General features: G+C 40.8%; 1 protein-coding gene across 5 annotated transcripts in view; it reads left to right on the top strand.

Annotated features, from left to right (window-relative positions):
• Positions 1-3,903: 3,903 nt before the first annotated feature.
• magi2b (membrane associated guanylate kinase, WW and PDZ domain containing 2b) overlaps positions 3,904-16,011 on the top strand; it is a 75,340-nt gene continuing 63,232 nt past the window's right edge. For 4 of the 5 annotated variants that reach the window (XM_079682805.1, XM_079682804.1, XM_079682808.1 and 1 more), the window contains exon 1: positions 3,905-4,533. In XM_079682805.1, coding sequence (XP_079538931.1) covers positions 4,236-4,533 — 298 coding nt within the window. In that variant the 5' untranslated portion in view covers positions 3,905-4,235. Of the gene's footprint in view, positions 4,534-16,011 lie in introns of all 5 variants that reach the window. The other variant, XM_079682806.1, reaches the window with a different exon arrangement.

Below are 16,011 nucleotides of genomic sequence, written 5' to 3'. Positions count from 1 at the left end.
ACAGCTGCTGGTTGGGAGCACTTTGTTTGCAGGACAATCATGAGGTATTCATTTTATTTACCCTTGGAAGGCCATTAAACATAATTCCTTTAAAATGTACTTACGTTGTTGGGTTAGGAGAAGGTGAATGGGCTGTAAAGACTTCAGATCATCTTTGGTGAAGGAAATAATGCCATCAGTATCTCTCAATGTTCTCAAACACATCTTCTGCATTTCTTTACTATCCGCCAACAATGATAAATATGTTTTTGATAAGTTAATATCAACTCATGTTAGCTTATTGTTCCTTCTGGCTCTGGCAAGGAAGTCTGTGTGGTTTGGAGTCAGTCTCAACCTCCTACAGGTGTACTCTGCCATCACAAGTTTCACTACATAATTAAATCTCATTGTGAGTATGGAGGAAAAGCCAATGTGATTTAGTTGCCAATTCCCTAAAGCCATTCAATCTAATTAACTCATTTGCTGTGTGTGTGTGTGTGTGTGTGTGTGTGTGTGTGTGTGTGTGTGTGTGTGTGTGTGTGTGTGTGTGTGTGTGTGTGTGTGTGTGTGTGTGTGTGTGTGTGTGTGTGTGTTTTTTCTCATCGCTGCCTGCCACTGAGCTGTATATTCACTTTTAAAGTAAAAAAATGTCCTCCAAACATGTTTACTGTCTCAGTAGACATTAGCTGATAGTTAAAATGTTTGTCTGCAGTCTGATTTCTATTTTCCAGGCCTTGCACATCTGTGGATAAATAAAGATGACAAAGATAGTAGGAGAAAGTGTTGAAAGACTTTAAGTGTCTGTGTGAAGGTGACCCCACTACCGACTACTCGTTTGCCGAGCAATGAAAACAACTTAGTGTGCATTTTCTTTCCTAAAAGCAAATGCACGAGTCTCGAGTCAATGAGGGAGGCGATGTGCTAAATCCATATAAGCTCTATTGAAATTCCCCCTCTGAGTGCGCAGACTGCCTCGTGTTATTGTATTTTAGCCTTCTGTTGTTGGCAGTCTGCTTTAGGAGGCTCATTACTTTCTGTCTATAATGATGATATAAAGTAATATATTTTTCTTTTATCCCTCTCTCCCACCCAGTGTGCATATAAAATATATTTGCAGACAGTATGTGGAAGCCTCTACGGATGCCTCAATCCTAATACAACAGTTGTATTTGTATCATTATAGTTCTGGCAGAAAGTGAAAGATTTGATGGAGTTATTAGACTTTTAGAGAAAAATACCAGATAAAGCATGTTCTGTTTTCAAAGCTATTTCTCTCCCACAAGCCATCACACACTACACTGCCACCCAGACCAGAGGACTTCATTACAATGCTTTTAGGAGCCAATGTAAGCACGCCTCCTCCTAACACTGAGGCTGTGTCCACATGTGAGTTTCCACACAGACACTAAGAGCTCCTGCTGTACTATATTCTGCCAAGAGAAAATCTCAGAGTGGTGACAAGTTGCTTGAAGTGGCTCCAAATGCAGACGCTCCAGCTCAAAGCTTTGACAGCTGATGGCTTCTTCTTTTGTTCTTCTATCACAAAGGAAGGTCCAAAATAGTGAAATACTCTGATCCAAATATAGATAGATGAGCATAAAACATTAATTTAGTCTCCTGTACACCTAAAAATACTATTTGTGTTACAAAAAAACCCACAAGGTGACATCTTTTCAAAAGGAAGCATCATCTGATTTGTACCATACGATTTAGTACACCAGTTATTTAAATGAGCTTCTGTTGGAGTGAAAACATGCAAATCCCTGAGTCCACAGTACAAAATCCCTGAAATCTGAACTACATCTCAATCCAGGCTATAGGCCTTTCGAAGCTGCAGTTCTGACATCTACCAGAAGAGGCACAAATAATGCAAAACAGGGATTTGTTTCTCCTCCGGGGGTATAATCTGTTAATCCAGCCAGTTTTCTGGATTATACTGTTAATGTTTCTCCCCTATGGTGGCTAGTCTTTAATAAGCATCTAGTTTGCGTCATCACTTGCCTAATATTAGTGTCAAATACATCTACTGTGAGAGTGACCAGAATGTAGAGTATGACCTAAATGCCAAAAAGACACTGAAGTAAGTAAAGTGACAGTGAAAAAGAATCAGCTGCTTTCATAGATTATTTACTGGTTGCAAAAGCCCAGGGGGTTGTGTACTGTGATGTTGTTTTGTAGGGAGGATACTCACATTACAAAAGCACATTCGTGTCCTCGAAACACACACACACACACACACACACACACACACACACACACACACACACACACACACACACACACACACACACACACACACACACACACACACACACACACACACACACACACACACACACACACACACACACACACTCACACTCACACTCACAGAGGCAGTAGAGTGGCAGCATAGAGGGACTGTCATCCTCAGTAGATTGGAGTAGCTCTTGAACTAAGTGTTAAATATTGAATGAAACTTTACTTCACCTGCTTCAGAAAGTCATGCAGCCATTAAAAAGTAATAGCAACAAAAGGATTTGTCCTCTCCTGGCGGACTTATATTTATGTCGTAAAAGCAATTATGTAACGGGTGACCACCTTAAAAAGGGAGAATTTACAACTAGAAATGCAGATATTGCTTTGTTTTTCACATTTCAACTCTTCATGCATAATTTCTTAACTTGCTGCTGATATGGTTAACCTATAAAATGTTGAAGAATTGCAGTACTCCCCTCTTGCATTTGTAACAGACCAGTGATCCGTGACCCCAGAGGAGTGAGGCTGAGTCATCCATTAGAATTTCAGGAGCTGTCGTGCACGGCCCCAGGGCAAAAATGTGCTGTGGCCCCCTATTGACCCCCCATTCCCCCCACTCTTTCGGGAGGCTGATATCATTTACTGTTACCAAAAGGTAATGGACTATAATTAGTAAATAACCCACGTTATGTTTGGCAGGACGCGTAGGATGCCTCTAAGGAAGTCAGGTGATACAGTAGAAAAAAGAAAGACAAAGTTCAAGTAAGGATGAAGCTAAAATCACCTCTGATATATTTTTAACCTATATGTAATGCACTTGACCAACCTCAATATGCAAGTTACATAACACATATACATTTTAACCCAAATATTGATATTTTCCAAATCCTAACCAAGTTTTGTATCCTAACCCGACTTGCAGCCATGCTCATCACTAGTGCAATCCACAAAAGATGACAAAAACAACTTATTTACATTTGATGTACCAACACAGGAAGTAGGCTAATGTGTCCTATATATGTTGAGCTATAAATAAAGACTGAAGAGGTTATGGTTGATTGGCATGAAGCACGGTTGAATTTCATGCAGGAGGTTAAACTTCATGCAGGTCTGTTGTTCTTCATAAATAATATTGTACAAACATTTATGAAGAAGAATAAACCATGTAAGCACCACACCTTTACAAGATGGGTCTTAAAAATTATGTTGTAATGTAGACGTTGCCTTAAGGCTCCTATATTATTTGAGTTTGTGCCTAAGTAAAGTCGAACAAACAGGCATTTAAAATAATTTCCACAAAGTGGCCCTGCATGGTTAGAATACTTTTTAAAGCTATATGAAGACCTGTTTTTCATACTTTGTATTATCAGAAAAGTTATAGGCTACTCTCATTAAGTAGGCCTATCTGCTTTCTGTAAATAAAATAAAAGAGTATTATATTACATTATAACATTGTATGTCAAAAGATGATAATCTAACATAAGAACTGGAAGAACAAGAAGTATTGTTAAAATAATGTAGTTTTTCAAATTCACGACGCATGTTTGCAGGTGAACCATACAGAGTGAGATATGCACTGCAGCCTAATGTATGTAAACGGTTCCTCCTCCCAGATGTCTCCGCCTGTGTGTGATCACAGTAAGCCTGAGGAAGCGCCTCTGGCAGTGTAGTGGGAGTGAAGCGCCTCCTGTATTATTTCCCCTCCTCTCCATCATTTTATGCCGAACCAGAACCATTCATCTCTCCCCTCCTTCAGGCTTCACATCCGGGTCATCCGGCAGTATCTGTCTCTTGCGTCTGTGTGTCTGAGAGAGTAAGAATTGTTTCCTCCGCCGCCGTGCTGTACTGCAGCTCTCTGCCCGACTGTGCGGCTCGCCGAGCGGACACTACGCGTGGCGTGCACCGGTGATGATGGAGCCACGGGCGCTGTGAAGCTGCAGCCGGTCGCACAAAGGCAGGGATGAGACGGTAGGAGGCGTTTGTATGGGCCAGCCCGCGGTGATTTACTCGCCCTAACGATGTCTAAGAGCCTCAAGAAGAAAAACCACTGGACCAACAAAGTCCACGAAGCTGTAGTAACCCGGGGGAAGGAAGGGGAGCTGGGGTTCGAGCTGAAGGGGGGCGCGGAGATCGGCCAGTTCCCCTACTTTGGCGAGGTGAAGCAGGGGAAGGGACTGATCCAGAGCGGAAAACTGGCCCAGGATGAGCTTCTGCTGGAGGTCAACAACATGCCGGTGGCCGGGCTCACCACCCGGGACGTGCTGGCCGTGATTAAACACTGCAAAGACCCCGTCCGCCTCAAATGTGTCAAGCAAGGTGAGATACGTTGTGCACATGAGAGGGACTAGCAGCACACATGAATAAGGAGGCGGAAGGTGTGTGTGTGTATGTATGAGGTGGTGTGTTTGTGTGTCACTGGTTAGATTAAGATGTCTAAATGCAGTCAGTCTGCACTAAAGGGAAAAGCCGTGTGGACAAAGCACAGACACATGCTTGGGCCTGGTTGTTGGTGAAATGTAATTACGCGCCGTAATGATGTGTACAGTCCACTAGGATCACTAACTATAATGGTTATGGCAGGCGGGACTGTGCAGCCGCGGTTTGTTTATCACATTGCCGCTGGTTCGATGCCACAGCCCGGAGGGGGGTGTGTCTGTTTAGGCGTCATGCCTCAGTTTGCGGTTTTCTCCATGTTTTGGTCGAGGCTCGTTTCACCAAACAGGCCTGCGCCGTGGATGAAATGTGCTTTCTCTTTGACAGCAGACAGAGAGTCTTCTGGATGTCAGCCCCCACCATGTCCCTGTACATGAATTATAATTACGCACTGATGAAAAATTAAACCTGTGTGGCCTAATTAATTTCGAGCCCGTTTTCATATTGATCAGCTCTGTAGTCAACATGCTTTGCTCTAACCCCGCCTCCTAAATTTCACACACAGCTAGCCTACACACACATGGCCTATTTTGTTTATGAAATGTTCTCTAGTTCAGAAGTGGAAAAATGATTGTGTCAGTCATGCTTTGAGAGCTTTTGAGTGTTTTGTTATTGTCAGCCGGTGCAGTGGTTATTGGGGCCTCTGAAGCTGGATGCTGAATGTTTCTGAGCAGCAGTGGATTTATGGCACGAGTGATGACTGAGTGACCTGCTTCTGTCAGCCAGTGTGCAAGCAGACATGGTCTCTACACGCCTAGAACATTGGATTGAAGGAAGAGCAGAGGAGATGGTTATCATCACACCCTCTGAGGCTCAGTACAAGTCCTCATAAGTGTCTAAACGGGCCATGAAATGAGCATAGTGGCTTCTTTCTGGGACATGGGTAAAGCAAAAATCAAACTAGTCTATTTTATTTTTGGACATTGCCGAGTTTGCTCACAGAGGATTTCTCTTCACACTCTTCGCCTGACTGCTCGCTCTCAATCTCAGTGTTTCCCTGGGTTGGGTCAATGTGATTGATTGTTGAGTTAGAGCTGCTGACAGTGGAAGAGTACCGTCCTAGGATGTGTGAGGGGTTAAATTCTAATGTGTGTGTATCTCAGACCGGTCTATCCTCTCGCTCCCTCTCTTATCCATTTAAACTTGAATCTGTTTATTGAGCCTCACACTCTTATCCAGCTGAATATGGTCTTTTCTACTGTAAAAATGTCCTTGAACATTGCCTCTGCATTGCTTGTTTTCTTCTTCACTTTATTATATATTTGTTTCTCTGTCTCTTTTACCATTTAGCTTACATACGAGTTTGTTTAAGGCAGTAGGCTTGCAGACAATTGCTGACACACTCACTGAGGAATCCTGTAGAAGCAGTCCAGTCACTCTCCTCAGAGGCCACACACAGCCAAAATCAAAGACGGATGTCCTGTCTGGGAACACAATCGTGTTTGACTGCCCATGCGAATATGCACACACTTACACATTTTAACAGACTTGGTAGAAACCCCCCTTCTGCCCCTGAGGGAGCACAGCAGTGACAGCGAGGCCTGATGGACCTCGAGAGCGAGCTCACAGCCTGACTGTGCCCTGACTTCCTCTCACTCAACGTTTCATCTGCACATCAAATACATAGAAAGAAACACGGTTTGTGGGAATATTATAAAACTTTTGCTAGAAAGAATCTGCTGTACTCATGTAACAGTGGGACATATGGAGGTTTTTATAAGTAAGAAAATAGTATGCACATGAACACAGGCGGTATCCTTTTCACTAGTCCTATGTTCGCAAATGTACCTTTACATCACGACATGCAGGTGTGAGTTGTTTTGAGGATGTATCATGTCACCTTCCAAATGTACTAATGACATCTTCTGCTATATATTACTGTTGAGAGTTTGGCATCGCCTGCCTCCAAAGCTTGATAGGGTATAGTCAGATGGCTTAGAGGACTTTTTGTATGTAGGCTAGATTTGTACATGTACAAAATGTTGTACCATGGTCTGACGAATACAGACATGCACGTATTGCACGAATACAGAATGCACGTATTGTAAGTCGCTTTGGATAAAAGCGTCAGCTAAATGCAATGTAATGTAATGTAATGTAAATACACCTTATACCTCATTCACACCAACGCAACTCCAGTTCAAGCTCCGTGCTAGAGCTTTTCAGGTTCAGAACCGGTTCTTCGGTTTAACTCCGGCTCTTTTCACACTGCCCAGAGTCCGACTGGTGCTGCGTCCTTGCTTCATTGTTTGCGTCATGACGTAACCGTTTGCGTGCCTGCTTCATAAAGCCAAACCGCGCAGAAACCCCTCACAGCTGACACCGACAACAACAACAATTGCCGATTGTGCTCCAGCTTCCCCTGTACCTCTTCGGAAGACCAGATTCCCAGTAGGTAGCTGGTCTCTTCAGTGGACCACTGCTGCTTGTTAAGTTTCTCCATCATTGTGTACAAACTGGATAAAACGCCGGCTTTTTGTTGTTGTTCAGGAGTTGATCCCGCCCCTGCCCCCGCCTCGACGTAAGCGTGACGTATGCGGTGCTTTTGCTCTGGCCGGACAATTTTTTGGTGCTCGAAATGAACCGGATTCCGGAGCTAAGAGGCTGCTCCGATGCGGTGTGAACAGGAAAAACCGGTGCTTTTCAAGCTCCAGCTCCGAGCCGGCCCTGAAATACCGTTGGTGTGAATGAGGTATCGAGCAACAGTTCAATATAAATGCAGAAATTGTTGGTCAAAGTAAAAGTATGATGAGTTAAGCAAGTGTTGCTTTAGCAAATGTATTCTATAAACTTCTCAACAGAAACAAAAGATTAGTCTTGGGTTAGAACTATCCGAGGATCTACTGAACACTATATACTTACAAACCAAAGTTTAAAGCTCCTCATCTAACCACAGACTGCAATGGGTCTAAAGAAAAATGGCTTCCCAAAATATTACAATCGCAATTGCACAGTGATGGTTCAATGATGATCAAGTGCACTTAAACATTACATGTTACTTATTAAACATGATAAGAAAACATCCAACTGGATTTTTTATTTAAATAACTAAACATGCATTTTCTTTTGAATGCCGGTTTGCAAATGAGTGACTCGCTGTATCTATCTGGATTTAATTGTCTGATGAGAATCTCTCGCCCGTGTTCATCCCCCCATCAGCAACGAGCAGGAGAGAAGTGCGAACGGCTGCTCAGCTCAGTGAGGCAGATTTCTAAAAGTGCCATGAAGATCAGACCGTAGAGAGGTGTTAGAGCAGTATGGAGAGGAGAGAAGTGTTAATGTGTGTGTGTGAAAGAGAGGTGGAGTTTAAAAGAGGAGTATGTTGAAGGTGTGAGAAAGCACACTTTGAAAAACAGAGAAAATTACATCCTGTGATTTTTTTTTTCACATTCTTTTCAGAAGATCCTTCATTTTTAGTTTTATAGTCATGATGTGTCTTTACTGTCCCAACTTGTCATGCTGACTTGAAATGGACAAATAGTCAAAGGGTTTTCTTTGTCTTTCTGTTTAAAAGACATTGTGTTTGAACAGTTTCATCATTTGTATTTAGTTAAATGTGGGGTAGGTAATTCACTTCAGAAACACTCTTTGTTATATTCCATGGAATGCTCTTAACACCCCGATAGCAATGAATACATTAAATGCTTTGACAATAAATACATTAAAACATTTCATCTGTGGAAGCCGTGGCGCTGTAAATGCACGCGGCTAAAATAACTGGATGGCCTACCTGCCTGTCAGCCTACCATCTGTGCACAAACTTATCTCGTGTCCTCATTGGTCATGTGCGCGTTCATGTGTGTTGGAGGAGGGGCTCTGTAAGGAAGTCTGAAGGAAGGGGCAGATTTTTTTCGGCTTCATAGTTTCAAACCCTACCTTTTTAAAGTTATTTTCCAGTGCTGCTTATCAATTATATATATTCTCAGTTTTTTGGGAAAAAAGTTTAAATATATATATTCAAATTAAATATGTAATCCACCTTTAAATAGCCCGGCTCTCTTTAAGTGACATTCATCTTGGTGATAAAAAGCTGGTTCAAATACTGAGATATAAATAATATTAGTGTCAGCTATTTTTAATCTTTCTCATATTTTTCATTCAAATTGTATTAGAGCCATCATCCAAGGCTGCATCCACAATAATGTTCTGATTTACATATGAATAAATTCAATATCAGAAAATAATATTTTCCCTACCTACTTAGCTTCAGATAAAAAAGCAGTCTTAAAGCCAGAAACATGTCACTGTTGGCTGATATTGCCGGTGTGAAATTAATTAATTTTTTTTCAAATTGTGTTTTTTTCCTCTCTGTGAAGAGTGTGGAGGAGGAAGACCCCGGGAGATTTTCTCTACATGAGTTATGATAACAATATGCTGTGTTTTCTGAGGAACAACAACATTTATTTAAAATGTTAACACGCCCTTAAACATCAAAAGTGGAGCACAGCAAGCCTCTGTCACACTGTGCAGCGGCCCTCGGCCACAGCCTGTACAGGGCAGGCCAGGCCAGGCTGTAACTTCATTTACATCCCATTGACAGTAGACAGTTTCTTTGGCAACAACAGAGAATAATCTCCTTGTGTATGCATACATAGACTTTGACTCTGGTTTTTCATTCTTCCAAATACTGCATACCAGTACACAGAAACATACACACTTCATCCTTCCAGTTTACACTGATAATGGTGGCAGATAAACCTCTCAAATGTAATTGTAATTCATAAACCAACGGGTCTCTGATTCCAGACAGAAAAAGGCCTCATCACTAATGACCATCAATGTTGCCAGCAGATTCTTCAGCAGTAGCTAGCAAAATTGTGCTAATGCAAATTCTAAAATGCGGACAATGTCTTCAGTGGACTTTTTAACCTTTCAACATTCTCTTCTTTTCTTTTTTTTACAAGGTCTTAGTGTTGGCAGAGTGCATTATATAATGCTAAACTTTAATGCTAGACTGAGAATTGATTTGTAAAATAAACTTTAAATAGGAAATAATTGGAGAAAGAATATTTAATAAGTTTGGCAATGTAAAGTTGTCTAACGAAGATTTTTTAGGGAGTTGGTTAGCAAAAGCTTTGACTAAATAATTTGCAGAATATAGCTGTTTGCTAAAAAAAGGACCTTTCCCTTTGGAAGTAGAGTATGTCTGTATAGGTAGACGTTGTATTTAGTTAGTGTACATGTGAACGTTAGCAGCTTAATCTATTCTGATTAATATTTGCATGCACAAAGTATTCATCTTGACAGGCCTTTTCATGCTTAGTTACTGACAGTTCAGATATCGTATAACCGTTGATAGTGGGGGAGTTAAGCTATAGTCAATGGGAGCACATATGTTTCAAGGATATACTTTTGAGAATAGTTTGAGGTTGTCAAGTTTTCTGACTCAGCTGTCCGAGTCCTGCCAGTCCTCTTAACGTGGGTACAGTATGGAGGGACAGATGGAGCAGAGGCAGAGAAGGCGACCTTCTTCTCCTCTCTTGTCGCTTTGTTGATGAGAAGCTTGAAGAATCAGTGCATAACATCCTGTCTGCTCTGTTGGTATTAATAACTCACTAAGAGATGAGTTCTGTCAGAGACGCAGGATGGTTTTATTGAGGCTAGAAGCTGCTGGAGCTCTGCTGAGAGGATCAAACTCAAGCTGAGCCAGCCAATGTCCAAATATCTAACTGGTCCAGTTAAGTGAATTAGGTCAATGTAATTCTCCTCACCATGGACACACTGCAGGGGACTGTGCTGCTGCATGTGTTTGGGAAATGTAGATAGAAACACTGTATTAGACATGACTTGAAGGAGGTTTTGTCAAAACATGTTGCTATCCTTCAGCTGTAATAGGATCAAAGTTTCTTCCATCTATGATGTTGTGAAATGTCTGATACAGTTACTTATTTTATTAATAGTGGCGTATGATCAAATGGAGCTTTTGGCCCCAGCAATAGCTGTAGTTTTCACAATTCTAAAGAAAACACTCAGGTTTGAGGGATTTTCCAGAATAACAGCACGGACCTTTCACTGATGGATCACCATGGCGATGGCTATGACTATACGTGCAGCGTGTGAGATGGAAAGTATTTCACACAAGTAGGATGTTGCCATGAAAAGCAGTTTATCAGGATGAGATAAACACCATATTCTTATGATTATTCATGATGTGTGTGCATGTGTGTGTGTTTGTGTTTGTGTGTGTGTGGTTCTCTGTGGGTGAGCATTTTGCTTATTATGCGAACAATAAGAAAATGGTTCTGTCTCTGTGTGTAATATTATTATATCAGTTGTTTAACTGGCCAAAAGTTTATCACATATAATTGGTCAATCAATTAAAGTTTGAAATGGAACAAAGCTCTAAAATATATTTGGTGTTCATCTGCTTACACCACATACATAACTCAATTCAGAAATACACTTTGGGTGGTGCTGAGTTTGGCATCTACCTTTTGGCACTTTGGATACAATTAGGATTTTTGTTCACAGTTGTTTACAGACATACAGTATTTGTATAAACCACTCATGTGTGTGAACGTGTTTGTTTGTTTTTACACCTCTGACCATTTGGTGTATCCTTATTCTGAGGTAATTGATAACGTTTTTTAAAGCAGGTCATGTAATCAAGTTCAGGCACTTCTGCGTTGTAAAAGAAACAGTGTTTACTGTGCCTCAGTCCATGCCCTGAATATGATTATGTACTTTTTTGGAACATTTGTATTTATTGTAAATGAGAAGGAGATAATGTTCTCTGCTACAACAACCTCTGAGCTGTATAATAAATCAAACTTTTACTGAAATACAGAAAGTGAAGTAGCAATACCTCAGCCCAAAAATACACCATTGCAAGCAGGGCTCTCGACATTATAAATGGCCCGCTGGCCCGGAAGCACTATTTAGACACCCCGGGCCAGCATAACGTACTTTCCACTTGCCCGCTCGGGCCACTAAAAATATTGCTTAAAAAAAAAAATTTGTCCTGTCAGTATTGGTATTTTGACTAGCAATTTAGTTCAATTGTTTCGTTTATTAACGCTACAACATAGCGTTTCGTGAGGCGGTTGTCGTTGTTGGGTGAAAAGCAAACAGCTGTTTGCTGCGGAGCGCAGCGCGAGCAGGCTCCCGTGAGCGGCAGCGCGCTCCTTCTTCACTACAGACTATCGCGCCACCTAACCATTCGCCTAAATGTTTTTATACCGGCAGCGGTAACCGGCCAAGCGCCGGGCAAAAAACAATCTTCAAATAAAAGAAAGTCACCGGAGGAGTTAAAGGAGAGTGACAGGGAGTATGAGAAGAAGAGGTGCAGTGACGCGTCCTAAAACCCTTTTATAATCTATCGATTAGATTTATGATTCGAAAATTATAAAAGTAGGGCAACAAAACGTGGAGATTATCGTGCATTTATCAAACAGGTTTGTTTCCCACAGACCTTATTTCCAGCTATTTTCCAAAACCCTGTGGAGAAATCCCAATGCATTTTGTCGAGGGAACCAGCAGCTTACTTCCTGGTTTTATGATGCTAATATAAACAAGGTCTTCTGTCAATCAATCAATTCCGACCTATGCTGACAAGTAAGTGAAGATGTCCCAGCAGTTTAGGATAATGAAGGTTCTAATCTAATCTATTACATAGCCATTACATTTCTAACTCCTAATGACAGGAAGGTAGAAAGCGCATTATACAAATAATAGTACTCATAATAATAGCAGACATTTTTTAACAATGACCACAAAATCATTATTTTTAATAAACCAAATATGAACAATTGAGGAAAATGAGGAAGAACTGATGATTCAAATGTTGTAGTACAAGTAATGTAGTTAGTGCATAAATTACTATTGCAACAAATGTGTTAATTTTTGTCATTATAAGTCGATTTCTTTTGGACGAATGCTCCGGGCCTGTGGTTACAATGGTGGGGGCAGTGATAATATAATCCCACCGGCCCGGAGGGACAGTGGCATTTTACCCTTAATGTCTACCCCTGGCAAGTTCCTGTGTTCATCATTTTACTGAAGTGCAACTATGTAATAAATTAAAGGTTCTTAATTTGTTATAGAAAGCGACCCATAGAGAATATAACAGGGAGCCCCTCATGTGTCACTTAGAATAATTTGACCTTGTAATGGACTAGCATAGTGTAAACGGCATGAAACTGAATCACTTCAAGTACATGTAGCTTGTACTGAAATCAATTTACTTAGTTACATTTCATCGCTGTCAAATAGTTGCTATCGTCCTCCCATCTAAAGTTTTTGGATCCCGGCCCGTTTCCCCCTGGCCTCGGTCTGAGGGACACCATGTCTCACCTCCAGAGATGCAGCAGCGGGACATCTGGCTCATCAGTGTAAACAGAAAGGGATTCAGTCTGCATGTGTGTAGAATTGTTAGTCTGCTGGCAAACACACAGAAAAACCAATTTCAGCATAAGACATATCGTCTGCTTTCTAAACAGTATGGTGTATATTTAGTTAACAGCCAGCCCTATACTAAACAACGCCCCCCCACCTCCCTGTTTCACAGAATCATATCTTATTCAGTCAGGCGTGGCGGCACAGGAGGCAGCGCATGGTTTTCATTCATTGACATAGTGCAGATTAGCCAGCAGCGCTAATCTGATAGTTTTGCTTCAGATCTGAATGAGAAAGATTATAAAAGCTGGCGTCAGGAGCCGCTCCAGCTGCATAACTGAAGCTGGTGGATGGCTACCAACAATGTGATTTTATGACTTTCTAAAGAGGCTCACCATCATTGCTGAGCTGAATATCTTGGAGTGGAGCCAACTGTATACTGTACAAACACGAGGGACTATGCACGCTATTGAATTAAAGCCCTGTTTATACATTCACAACTCAACTGTGTGACAATCTTCTAATTCGTCTGCTGCTTTTTTTTTGTGCCAACCTTTTGTTTTTATATTCCTACAATAAAAAATGAAGAAATGATTTATTAATTTACCTGCACTAACCTTTTCATTGTACATTATATAATCAGAGATGGGAAGTAACTATACATTTACTCAATTACTTTACTTAAGTACAATTTTGAGGTACTTGTACTGTACTTGAGTATTTCAATTTTATGCTACTTTGTATTTCTGTATTTCAGAGGTAAAAGATGTTCTTTCATATCAAGCTATATTCCAATACATTTATTTTGGACCTTTGGTTACTTTAAAGATCAGGATTAATGATATCAAATATAATCAACACTTAAATATTATAATATAATATTACTTATGTTACAACTGGAGTAAAATTCACAAGCTGCCCTGCAGCATACAAAGTAGTTAAAACTAGCCGCACCTTTACCAGCTTTGATACACATATTGTTCTTGACCAAATTGCATAATAAGTACTTTTACTTTCGGTACTAAGTATATTTTGAAACTAATAATTTTGTACTTTTCCTTGAGTAACATTTTGATTGCAGGACTTACTTAACGTAACAGAGTATTCCTACACTTTTGTACTTCTACTTTTACTAAAGTACAAGATCTGAGTACTTCTTCCACCTCTGCATATAATACGGGTTTTAGTGGTAATGTATTAGTTAATGAAAGATAAAGGTGTAATTGCTGGACCGTTTGGATATAAACCTACAGTAAATGTCGTCGCTGATATAATCATCTTCCTTGCAGCAGTAAGCTCTTACTGGAGAAATCTCAGCTGATGAGTTTAAGTGCTTCATTTGCATTGAGCATTATTTCATCACTGTAGTTGATGCTTCGCACCAGTAGAGGACAGTAGCTGTCTAATCAGTTAATACTCAGTAAGACTTCTCTTCACTGCACTGACATTTCAGAGGGGAGGATGTTTATTTGACGGCAGTGTATTTTGTATCAATATGGTAATGTTCTAAACCTTTAGCATCTCATCTAAAAGTTATCATTGCTGTCTTTAATGCTCTGTAACTATAAAAGCTGCTACTAAAGCATCTCTTTAACCTAATAATAATAATAATTTAGAAAGTCCTTCAAAGTCCTTCAATTTTAGTTCTAACATCAGTACTTCGTCAGCATTGTCAGATCCAAATATGCATTTTATTATGACTAGCTGTTTCCAATATCATAACAACAAATATTTGGATCGACGTACAGTGTGATCACCGTCAGAATGAAAGGAGTCAAGCTAAATGTCCGCTTTGCAAAGAGCTTTTAATTTTCCTTCTGACTTGCTAAGATGTGTGAGTTATGGCCCGTTTGAAATATTTCTGTTCCTTCAGTTCACTCTATAGGCCTACTATAGAAAAGAAAGTAGCAATCGTGTCACTACAGTTTAGCGGAGTTCAATCCATCTCGGTTTGCATTTATCAGCATGAAAAGTTCCTGTAGTGACAAAGACAGGCTTTAGACTATCAGGCCACTGATGTTAAATTAAGCATTGGAGTGTAAAATCATTATGGTGCTCAGAGGGCGGCCTTCTCTCAGTCATAGCCACAATTATTATTCTTTGTATTGACCGGGAACACACCCCTGCCGGTTTTAACCCATCAGGTTATTAACCGCTGTGCCCCCACACCAATGGGTTTCTTATTACTCTCTGTATAGTCTCCTTGGTATCTCTCTCCATTTTCTGTCCATTAGTGTGAATGACTGCTATAGAACAGAGGATAAAGTGTTTGAGCCCACACAAACCTTTGCCCTTCCTCCAGAGTTTCAATACTCAACTCTTTCTTCTTCCTCTTCTGCATCTCTCCGTCATTCTGTTGCTTTCAGTCTCATTAAGATGCATCCTGCTCGTTGTGTGAGGAGCGCAGCTTGAGCTGTAGAGTGCAATCAGGGGTGACAAACATCTCCATAGCTGCATTCAAAACAGCAGCCGGCACATACACAAAAACACACACCTCCTCTTGTCCATCAGTATTTATCTCATCAGCATGAGAGGTGAGGGGAAAAGAGGAATTAATTTGCTCACTGTAGGAGGAGAAGGATTGTACGAGGGATAGGGATGGCAATTCCTATAACCTCCGTCTTTGGTTTTAAAGTTTCATTTGTAGCGTGGGCTTGTTTCTCTTTATCGTGACTCAGAGGTTGTAAATGTGTGTCTGGCCTTGATTACGGTGCTGTGGAGAAAGACATGCAGGAACATCATCATTAAGACTAGTCTCAGATAGACTGGATCAATATTAAGACCTTTAGGAGAGAGGCTCTGTCATTTACTATTAATAATGGGCCCTGCCACCTGCTGTAATAATGCCATTAGGAGTACTAGAAACAGATACTTCATCCACGGCTAAATGGCCCTCACCAATACACCAACATGTGGAAACTATACAGTGTAATTCACACACACTCTCGTTCTCTTTCAGTCTCACACACAGTGACCCTCTGAAGCCAACTCAAGCTACCTTCAGACCAATAGCCTTAGCGGGACAAA

The sequence above is a fragment of the Notothenia rossii genome, assembly GCF_949606895.1.
Source record: "Notothenia rossii genome assembly, chromosome: 5".
Classification (NCBI taxonomy): Eukaryota; Metazoa; Chordata; class Actinopteri; order Perciformes; family Nototheniidae; genus Notothenia; species Notothenia rossii.
The sequence above is the reverse complement of the archived record's forward strand: the minus strand, read 5'-3'. Positions and strand labels throughout refer to the sequence as shown.